At 36.3% G+C, this 11,476-nt stretch overlaps 1 protein-coding gene across 4 annotated transcripts in view; it reads left to right on the top strand.

The window, feature by feature from the left end:
- LOC114064244 (FERM and PDZ domain-containing protein 4-like) overlaps window positions 1–11,476 on the top strand; it is a 255,103-nt gene that overhangs the window by 236,206 nt on the left and 7,421 nt on the right. For all 4 annotated transcript variants that reach the window (XM_027897109.1, XM_027897111.1, XM_027897113.1 and 1 more), the window contains 2 exons: window positions 2,490–2,650; window positions 4,750–4,852. In XM_027897109.1, coding sequence (XP_027752910.1) covers window positions 2,490–2,650; window positions 4,750–4,852 — 264 coding nt within the window. The remainder of the gene's footprint in view (window positions 1–2,489; window positions 2,651–4,749; window positions 4,853–11,476) is intronic.

Here is an 11,476-nt window from a genome sequence, read left to right as displayed (position 1 = left end):
AAACCAAACTACACAAATGCTTGAAGAGAGAGGATGTACAATGGCAGGAAATTAGTTTTCAATGACTCAAACGGTATTTTTGAGTTGCTTGTAAATATGACATTTTTTCTTTGGAGACAGAAGGCTCTTTCTATTTGGGCTTGTAGTGCTCCAGTTACAAAAAGGGAGACAGCTATTAGGAAGAAATTATTAAATAGAACATCTTAACTTTTTGGGAAGTTTAGTAAGGCTGTCATCTAAAAGAGGTGACAAATGCAGAGTTTCATGTTCTCTACCAAAACAAAGTTCACAAGTTGAAATAGGGACAACCCAGAAATTGTCTCATTAGAAAGACAAAATATTTGAATATCTAGAAACAAAAATAATAAATAGGAATTTATGTGGAGGAGGTGCCTAGGAGCTCTTGAAGATAGATTTCTTAAAGAGTCTGCATAAAATTCTCTGGGTTTTCTAACAGTTTATTTGAATTGAACAATAGAAAATTATCTAAAGTAAACTGACAAAAACTGGAGGAACGGGAGGAGAATAAAATATCAAATGTGATGTGCTAGCTAGTAAAAAACATACATTTTCTTTGCTGACTTCACTTTATGCAGATAGTAGGAGAGCACAGAAATATTCTCTTGTGCTCCTATTTTTGTAAGAAAGTAGCTTCTGCTGCCTCTGATCATATGCATAAAAAGGCAGCATGTTACTCTTAGGCAGACTGGATCTAGTGATAGGGATAGAGTTTCTTTGAAGAAAAGCCCTAGAAAAATCCAGTAACAGAAATAGACTCCCACTGAGAGTTTACTGAGATTTTGCTGCTCTTCTGTGTCTCAGTAATGAAGCAGACCATGGAGAGAATGGAAATTGATGTCTTGCCTAAGGTATATGTATTGGGGAAAGATCAGAGCTGTTTTTGTGTGTCATTGATGCTGAAAATAGATCTCTGAATGATGCTTTTCTCCTTTTGGACTCCTGTTTGGGAGTTGAATTTGCAGATGAAAAAGGGACAGGAGGTGAGAACAACAATGCTGGTTGCATGATATGCCCCTTAACTCTCATGTTATGTTATATGCATCACAGATATAGGAAAATTGCTTGACATTCATATTGTTAATCAATTATGAGGATGCCAACTTTCAAACTGATGATACTGCATAGTGCTGTAGGGATATCTGATATCCCTGTGTCAGATATCCCTAAATCAGAGTGATATATGCCTTTCTGATGTGCATTTTGGTGTGCTTAGGTTGGGCACCTGGTTGTTGTCTTTCTCAAACCCCTCACTGCAGGTGGGGTTGGGACTTGGCTCCGTTTGTCTACTGCATTTGTCCACCAGGAGCTAGAGTTAGTTCAGCATTTGGAGACTTACAATCTGTTGAAGATAAAAAAAAGAGTTAACTCTTGGCTAGGCAACTTCAAACAAATACTATTGGAGCTCTGTCAATGCTGCAACAACTTGATGCCGTGAGCTGTGGTCTGTCTTCATGCTGTGCTGACCAGGTATTGCTTGTTGTCTGCAGTAGTGACTGTGTTTCCTGAATCACATGAATTCAGTTGATGGCCTTTGGAAGGGTATAACACTGGAGTGGTCCATTTGTCTTTCTAATTGGCACTGGGAATTGATCGCTGTGGTTCAGTGGGGAGCTCCAGGCATTGGGTGAAAATGCAAAGTATGTTTTGGTTCTGACTACATTCAGCATCAGCCACATTTTAGTGCTTATTAATGTTAATTTAAAATCTCTATGCTTTTAAACCATTACATGTTTCATGGATATGTGAGATTGGATAGTTTTCATCCTTTCTATTTTCTGCTTGAAAAGTCAAGATCTTTCCCTCCAGCCATGAGGCTTCTTTCTTCTCGGTACAATAAATAAGCTTCGTCATAACACTGTAGGTGAAAGTATTTTAGTAATTCCAGATAAATATATTTTCTTAGTACCTTTTTTTTGTTTGTTTGTATCTGGAATAGTTTGAAGTGACTCCAGAGAGTTTATGCAAGTAGTAAATACAGAGCTGCCAGCTATGCCTTAGGTAGTCTGAGAGGACTCACCTCAGAAACTTGCTTAACATTTTAGAAAACCAAATTCACGCTGGTGGACTCTAATTGCTGTCTTTTACTTTATGAATAGGCCACTACTATTATTTTTCCCTTCCAAAATATGAAGGGTGAAAAATTCAAGCACAGATGACAAAAGCTTTATTGTTGAGTTATTTTGCTTTCATATATGGGGTATGATTAAATGTGTGCTGTCAAAAAGAGACCTCTTTATAGCCTGATACTATTGATTAGTATTTGAAACCTGCCAGCAGCATTATTACTTTATGGATAAGAAAATCTAATAGAAAATTATTAAGTTGATGTTTTAGTTCTTCTAGTGAGAACGTTTCAGATATTCATCTCATATCGTTGCACAAATTGCTTGGCTCAAATAGATACCACAAAATCATGTTTTAATGATTTTTTTTTCCTTTTTCCATCTTTTTTTTTTTTTTTTCCACAGTCACATGACACAATCAGCCACATTTGAAGACCCTCGAATAGAGAGCTGCCAAATAACCCCTCCAACCCCTCGGAAAGTGGAAATGAGGAGGGATCCTGTGCTAGGATTTGGGTTTGTGGCTGGTAGTGAAAAGCCAGTTGTTGTACGCTCAGTAACACCAGGTATGTTTTCCCCACCTGACCCCAGAAGAAAACTTTGACTCAATTCTACTGTGATGAAATACAGTTACAAATTTGAGTACTGTTGAAATATTCGGGCAGACAAAGTAATCACAAATACTAGGTAGGATTTTAAGCCTTTTATTACCCTCTGGTTTCCTTTCTCACAGTCATTTTTGAACATTATGTAAATGTGTTAACAAAAAGTCAGTTTGGAGTTATTACTCTGAGCTATTAGTATTGTTTGCTTGAAAAAGGTTAACCCATTTCATTCAAGGAAAGAAGATCTTCTCACTCTTTATATTTGCTTGCTGTCACTTTCATTGACATTGAATCAATGTTTTCAAGAGGTATGTTGAGTAGTGAAATTAAAACTTAAATATTTTTCATTCTTTTTATCATCAGCTTCCTAAGGACAACTAGGTTTCTAAAAACATTTTTTTTTTTTTTGGAAAAGAGGATGTTATTTCTGGCTCTTTTTGTTTGTTTGTTTGTTTGTTTGTTTGTGGTTTGTTGTTGGGGGTTATTTGTTTTTGATTGGTTTATTTGTTTGATTGGTTTGGGGTTTTTGTTTTTTTAGTGAATACATCTGCATAGCTATGTGGTTAAAACCCAGGTCAAAATAAATCAAAGAAGTTATGAGGGATCAGGCCTGGGACTGATCAGCTTCCCGAATAGCAGGCTTCTGCTCTCAGTGCTTAAAAGTTCAGTTGTTATATAAAACTACTATGAAGCCAAGGGCAGGGATTTGACTTTGCTCCTGTTCAATATATTCTCTAGAACCCCCACAGAGAGCAGAGGAGAGGGAAAATTGACTTTGTGAAGTACTGATGTCATTTATTCACGTGTGTGCATTGATTACATTTATATTACTTTCACATGAAGTGAGAAGTGTAACTAATATTTGAACTAGATCCATACAGTTTATTTCTTTCAACTTGGCATTATTAATGTAGCTTTATGTTAAAGTTGGAGAATGTGTTTGTTATATTCTGCTCCAAATGAACAGAAGGAAGTACGAGCTCAGGACAACATTCTCCCATATAGATTTGTATCCATTTATGCTGGATATATAAGTGGAGTATAGTTTTCAAAGCAAAGGAATTGAGCATTAGCTCAATTGGTTTTGATACTGAAACATTTTCTTTTAAGACTTTTTCTTCCTATTGGTAATATTATTCTGGGTTTCATGTATCATCATTGCAGAGTTTAAACACAGAGACTAGAGAAGATATATCTTTTGATTAGGAATTGTGATGTCACACCACCTTCTGGGCATGTAATTTTGCTGAGAAGTGAAGTTTAATGTGCATTTTTTAAAGCATAATCTCAATGTGCATTTCAGCAATGTCAGAATCCAAAACACATAGGCATACACGACTGATTGTCTATTCAGATAACTGCAAAATATCCATGTCTAACTGAAAGTGGCAATGCTTTTGGATATACCTTTGTTCATCAAGTGGTAGGAATCCAGAGGAAAAGAAACTCAGAGGTTGTAGATATAAAATCTTACTGTCTTCAATTGAAGAAAACAGGTTTGTTTTGCTCAAAACAGAAAATTCAGAGGAGAGACCTGTGAATGACATTCAAACATGTAAGTGATGTTTTGTAGGAAAGAGGAATAAGATGTTCTCTAGTGTTACTTGCCTGGGACAGAAAACTGTGTTGTAATGAGGAAGATTTCCTGATTTTAACAGTAGATAAATGGGATCATTTATTTGCAGGAAAAGGAATTCTTCTCAGGGTGGTCTTACAAAATATCAGGCAAACATTGATAATGCATGGGTAAAGTATGGTTGATCATGCCTTAAAGGGTACATTAGTCCATCCCATATGGGTTCTTTTGGCCCTCCCAAAAATCAAGCCTTTATTTTACATAGTTACATGTGGGTTTGGAACTTGAGGAACTTCAGTAGAAGCTGCTAAGTTAGTAGCTTTCAAGATTTTCCTGGTGAGGAAATACTGGTAATTTCAGAAAAAATGTTGGTGTTAAACATGTCATTAGTTGAAGGAAAAAACTTTTAGTATGAGAACAACAGAATGTGTCTATGCATTTACAACCGTCTGCTAACCCATTCTTTTTTTTCATTCCTCTGCAGGAGGGCCCTCTGAAGGAAAGCTTATACCAGGGGATCAGATCATAATGATTAATGATGAGCCAGTCAGCACTGCTCCGAGGGAGAGAGTCATCGACCTTGTCAGGTAGTTGATGTCCTGTCACTTAAACTATGAACCCAGTGGCTTACTGCCTGTGCAGTCATTCAGTAGTACAGCAAGTCTTGCCTTCTTATGGCTGAGAAATGAGAAAATAATGTTGCTTTAATCATAATGAGGAATGGTGAATTATTTTATTATTGAAATGAAGTGTCCTCTTAAAAGGTCATCTGGGTATCTGAAAAAGTATGGTAAAATCCTGCAACAGCTCCAAAGTACTTGGGTATCAAAAGAGTAATAGTGTTCTCCTGGTATTTATTTTTTGTATGGGTTGTTGAAAAGATAATTCCTGAAGCAAGGAAGCTCCAGTCACTGTTGTATTATTGTTCTTTTTTCACATGAGTAAAGTTGTGCTTATCTAATGTGAAGAGGAAAAAAATTTGGTGGGGTGATTTTTGAGAGTGAATGAGTGCATGTAAATATGTAGAGAATCTTGAAAAGTGTTTGAGTGGATTGCAGGTAGGTGAGTTTATGTGAAAAAAAACAGGCAGGGTTGTGTAGATAGAAGACAGAAAATTAGACAAAGAAAGGGATGGTGGATAGGCCAGGAAAGGAGAAATGTCAATATTTGTCATGGGATGTAGAAGGAAAGGAAGGACAGTGACTGTCGAATGCTAAGGATGTAGAAAAAGATGTTTTGTGGTTCACATAATAAACTTGGCATTCGGAGTAACAAGAAATGTAGTGCATTGAAAAGAAAAATGGCAGGTAATTAAAAAATAAACATAAAAAATAATAATTTAAATTCTAATAGCCTGGTCACTGTACTCTAGTTCTGTTTCTGTATTCTCCTTCTCATCTCCTTCTCAGTTGACTCCTGAGAAATACTCAGATTTTAATGATGCAAGTACCTTTTCTCAAAACTAGTACCTGTCAGTATTTTCAGCGCTACTCATGTAATTTTGAAAAGTCATACTTGCTTTACAGAAACTTGGGCAGGAGGTGTCGTGATAGTTATACTCCTCCTGCAGATGACAATTTGAGCAAAGAGGTACTCATTTGTTGGGGATTCAGCTGTGAACAAAACTTCCAAAGAAGATACAGAAATGGTATTAAAATGCCAACAATGCTGATGCCTCTATATGTATTAGTGGGATTATACAAAATATATTTCCAGGTTTTTTTCAAAAAGTGCTAACCTGCCAGTCAACTAACAAATACAATTCACTACGCGCTTCTTTTCTTATGATAAGTAGACCCCATGAACTGCAGGAGCTATCCTGTTCCTAATAAATGTGTGTCCTGTGCTCTGTGTTGACCACCAGCATAAGCCTCAAAAATGGGTCTTACACTCATTTTGATGTCTTTGTTTCTTCATAAAGCGATCATATTGCCTTTTTCATTCTTTCCCTGGTTCTTTGATATCTGCTATCAGCAATATATAGTAATAACAGCAGGGAAATAGACTGATTAGACCTGAGACAAACTGAATTTATTGTGTGGCTGATTCTCTGTCTGCCTTCAAATGAGAAACTTGGTAGGAATGTCACTCTTCCCAATTACATTGACTACACAGGTAGTGTCAAATTGAGTGTTGTTGCATTCCAGGGAAAGCTTTCAGTGATTTTTTTTTTACACTGTAATTCTACCTCTGCTTTTAAAATCTGTCTGCTGTTGGGATTTTGACAGAGACTCATTCCTTGATAAGACTCAGAGTGAACTGTTATTGGGGTTGTATGTTACAGTATTTGAAATGAAGAGCTTTCTTTTCATGTCGGTGGGGACATCTGGAATGATTAGACACTGTCAGTGTACAGTCCTGACACCATAGCAGAAGCAGTTCTTTACCTCAATGAAATAATGAACCTCTTCTGTATAATTGAAGGTTTTCATATGGGTTAGATATGTCTGCAACTTTTCAATGCATCTGCATTTTTGAATATGCATGGAAGAAGTTTTGAAATCTTATTTTCCTACTGGCAGCAGCATGTCAGTGGTCAGCAATGAGTATGTTTTAAATGTATAGATTACACAATGGGCGTAATCACAAAATCATAGAAGAACTGAGAGGAGATTTCTGGAGGTCATCCAGTCTATCATCTTGCTCTAAGCAAGGTAGTGTCAAAGTTAAATGTGGCTGCTCAACACTTGCCAAATCAAGTTTTTAATATCTCCAAATATGGAGATTTCACAACTAAACTTGATGGATGTTTCCATTCTTGACCATTGGCCTTTCAAGAAGACGTGAGCCAACTTCCTCAGTAGCCTTAGATGCATCTCATCTAGGCCCATGGACTTATGAGGGTCCCTCTTACCTAAGTAATCCCTAATCCTGTCTTTGTCTACCTTTGTTCTCTAAATTCTGTCCCTGATCCTGGGGACCAGGGTGGCAGACCTTACAACTAAAGACCAAAGCCAAGAAAGCATTGATCACCTCAGGTTTTTCAGTGTCCTTCATCAGATTGCCTTCTCCATTTAGCAGTGAGTTCATATTTCCCATGGCTGTCACTGCTGTTGTAGTTGTAGAGACCTTTCCTGTTACCCTTCACATCCTGAGTCACTTTCAATGCCAGCTGAGCTTTGCAAACCCCATCCCTCCCTGCCAGGATAAGGCTTCTATGTCTGTCCTGGGTAACCTCTCTTCATTTCCATCTCTGGGTTGCTTCCATTTTGCACTGGCCTCGATCAGACTTTTCCTGTGGAGCCAGACTGGTGTCCTGCTATGCCTACCTGCTTTCCTGAAGATTGAAATAGACCACTGGCAGTTGGAGGAGGCTGTCTGTGATCATCACCCAGCTCTACTGGGTTCTGGGCCTTTCAGAGCTGTATCCCACAGGACCTTGCTTACTGATGCTCTGGACAAGCCCAAGTCTGGCTTTAGATTGGCATCCTCTTCCTCTTTTCCTTCAGGATTTTACACTGTACCATCTTGTGGTCACTGCAACACATGAAAAATTGATGCTCCAACACTGTAGTTTTTCTGTGTTTACATGGTCTCTTGCTGAGAATATTTTATATTCATGCTGTGAAATTCTGTGGCTAGTTTTATGCAGCTCTCTCTCAAAGATTTTTGTAAAGTACAGAAGCAATTTGTCTTTATAATTGCAGGGTGTGGAAAAAATTAGTCTGTTTTCAAAATACTGGCCTAAAGATCATAGTATGTCAAACAGAAAAAAACCCAAATTGCATCATTAAAAAAAAGGAGAGATTTCACAACCAGGTGAGCGTCATACTTTAATAGGCTTACAAAAACTCAAAACTTCTGAGCAAAAGTATGCACAAAGGTTAGATCTTATGCCAACCCTTAATGTTAGAGTTTTTAGTGTAATGCAATGTATAGTTGTTTTCCAAAACACTTATGTCAAACTTATGAAAAGAGCTATGCAATTGAGGGAAAACAGTAAAGATAATTTCTGCTCCAATCTATCTTATATAAAAAAAAGGAAAATTCAAAATGTTCACCAAAAAGGTTATCTGAAAAACATCAATTAATCTTTTTTCACTAGGGTGAAGGATATCCTAATCAATAAATTTGCTTTATTTCTGTATTTCCCACAAAATAAGTCAGAGTAATTTCTGTCAGATCATTTGTTTTTCTTCAGCCTGTTTCCTATCAGTGCCAAACTCATTGTCTACCCTTTACAGGATTAGAAATAGGAAGACTTTCTTTTAAACAATCCATTTTGTGTAATGATTTTACTACAGGAAAATGCAAGAAATTAAATGGAGTGCATAATACAAAAATGTTCCCATTGGCTTTTTATTGCATTTTAATATTTTAATTATGTGCGTGCTTTCTAAACATTCATTACTGAAAATAATCTTCCTTAAGTAAAAAGCTGTGTTAAAGCTACTTCTGCTTACTCCAGGGGGTATTGAGCAGGAACCTGGTGAAAGATTTTGGTTTGTTTTTTAAGAATTGAGGGATACTGTTGTATCCTAGGAGGTCTCAGGTCTGGAGATTATTTGGGATATTCATTATAAATATCCCCAGTAGGTCATTCTGATCCATTGAATTCTTTTAGCTCTGCTTTGCTGGCAACACTTAATTAGTGTTCAAGTAGTCCATTGAAAGCCAGGATTGCAGAAATATTAATGTAGTATGGTTTGCAGACATTTGGACTCATTATTTCTGGCTGCTGTTCAATGGCTTTTGCACAATATTATGTTCTCCTGAGCTTTTTTCAAGCATAAACTTTAAAGTCATGTTTATGGTTTCCCTTAAAAGAGAGGTCAAGTCTTATGATTGTCACTTACCTCTGTGGTCAATATGTGTTTCATTCAAGACAGAAAGCTATAGAAATTTAAAAAAGGAGGAAATAAACTCATTTTCTAAATGTAAGGCCAAGACAAGGAGCAAGTGAACAGAATACTTCAAAAAGAAGATGTGTTTCCTGTTCGGCCAGTTCAAAATTGTATCAAGAGCTACTTATCTTGGTTTTATTTTACTGCTGAAACAGGTACTGTGAGTTAAAGCTTTTCACACATACTTAACAATAAGTACTTTGAGATAACATTAAAGTAATTGCACAATGGAGCAATTTTTCTTTATTTAAAAGTGAGCGAAAATGTAAAACTAATGTGTTAGAAGGTATATTAATGCACAATATCAATTAATTGGTTCTCAGAGGTGCATGTATTTCATTACCATTGGTTAATGTGACATTTGTATCTTTTTAAGGATCAGTTTAAGCAACCTTTTTTTAAAAAACAAAGAAGTATATCTAAAAAATATTTTGCCTTTTTAGATATTTATAGGCAATTTCTATAACATGAATTCCTTGTTTATCTTAAATTGTACTGAGTATGCCTTAGTTCTACAAGGATCCCAATATGTGTAGAGTGTCATTTTATTTAGTAAGGTATTTTACTGAAATTTCAAGTGCTGCTTACTTCATAAAACAAACAGTGAATAGGGTACAGTAGTGGTATTTTGTTCACACTTCAATTAAAATGGTATCAAGACAACTTTTAAGGAGAAATGGGCACCTGAAGAGGATCTGTCTGAGATACTTGTTTTGGAAAAAACTACGCTGTTGCAGAAAGCTTTATTTTTGTATTGGCTCAAAAAGGAGAACAGAAAAGAATTTTAGAGTAGAAACCTTATTTCTAGGTTACTAAATTAGTCTAGATTAGTCCATTTCTTGAAACTGTAAGAGCAGTAAATTAGTATTTGACGTCCTGTGGAATTCCACTAAAAGGCTTTAATTGCAAAGTGAGAACTGAAAAAGGTGAAATTTATTAAGGGTTTTTCTTTCTTGTTGGCTCTATTTTCTGTTTAAGAGAAATGACTCAAAACCCCTTCTGAAATAACTCTTACTTTGGCAAGTTAATGTCACAGCAAGTTTTCATCAAGAGGATCTAGAAGATTCTTTCAATTTTTTAGTAGAATTTATGTTTTCATTTTGTATTGCCATAAGACCAGAGAGAAGGAACCCTCCAGGATTTTAGTCAGTGTGTTGCATTTTAAGTGCTAACATGAATTTAATCAATCCTGACCCTCTTCGCCATCGTCATGAAATGGATGACGATTCTGTTGCTGCCATTTGAATCTGTGTATGTCAGGGGACCAATTTTCCTACTCTGCATCCTCACAGTTAAACACAAGTGTAAAAGGGAGCTTAGTGACAGTGCCTGTCATCATAGTTGTCTCACAGGAGCTGAAAATACCACATTTCAAATATAATTTCTGGCTCTAGGTTTAGACTGCTTCATATCCTAAATCAAGTAATTTTGGTGGACTTAGTATTAAACATATTCTTTCTTCATCAACATAATAGAGAAAAAATCAAGCATATTAAGCTCTTAGCTATGATACTGCTTAGCAACCAAGGACTGTGAAAACTGCTTTTTCTGAAAAACCAGTCATACAGACCTTTCAATCTGAAGGCACTCCATTATACTCCCAGTTCAATATATAAACCCAGAGGCTATATCCACTTTGTTTCAGGCTACTGTTTTGGGTTTTAAACACATAATGGTGAATACAGGGACAAAAAGCTGGACCAGATGATCTATAGGAATTTTACAAGTGGCATAAATGGAGATAAGCTTTCTGCCAGGGCATTTAATTAGCTACCTCTGATCAGCAAGCCCATCCGTGAAGCTTAGAGTCAGGATATGAAAACTCAGTTCCAGTCTGTCATGAGGGTTGTTGCTAGATATACATCTTTTACCTTTTGAGGTGTTTCTGCAACATAATATCAGGGATAATTGAATCACATTTTAAATTAGTTCTGAATCTGTGAGAGCACAGATTTAGTATTGTCTCCTTTACCTTTTTTTCCTTGGCTGTCATGATGAGGTGCTTCTTGTCCTTGAGCTAATATATTGAGAGCTAATTCTTATCTCTCCAGATTTAAATTATTAATCTGCAATATGATTTCAGAAATGCCTGCTCACTTTTTCAGAGGCCTGTAAGAGTTAAGCTGAGTTGAAAGCTGTATAGAGATATTACTTGTTATTTTTAAGATCAGTACCAACTATGGATATTGTTCTCTTGTATCTGTGAAAGCGTACAGTCTTATATCTTTGTTTATTCTCAGCAGAAAGTTGACTGATAAGGTTTAGAAAGGTTTGGCCTCAATAATTCAAATGTTTGGAATGCTGAGAACTTAATTTACTGTGTAAACTTAAGTTTCTTTTCATGTTAACAATGGTGAATGGCTCCCA

Source organism: Empidonax traillii, unplaced genomic scaffold (assembly GCF_003031625.1).
Source record: "Empidonax traillii isolate 1590-97213 ecotype Southwest subspecies unplaced genomic scaffold, ASM303162v1 scaffold530:size435587, whole genome shotgun sequence".
In the NCBI taxonomy this organism is placed as follows: Eukaryota; Metazoa; Chordata; class Aves; order Passeriformes; family Tyrannidae; genus Empidonax; species Empidonax traillii.
Note: the sequence above shows the minus strand (reverse complement) of the source record. Positions and strands in the feature narration are given on the sequence as shown.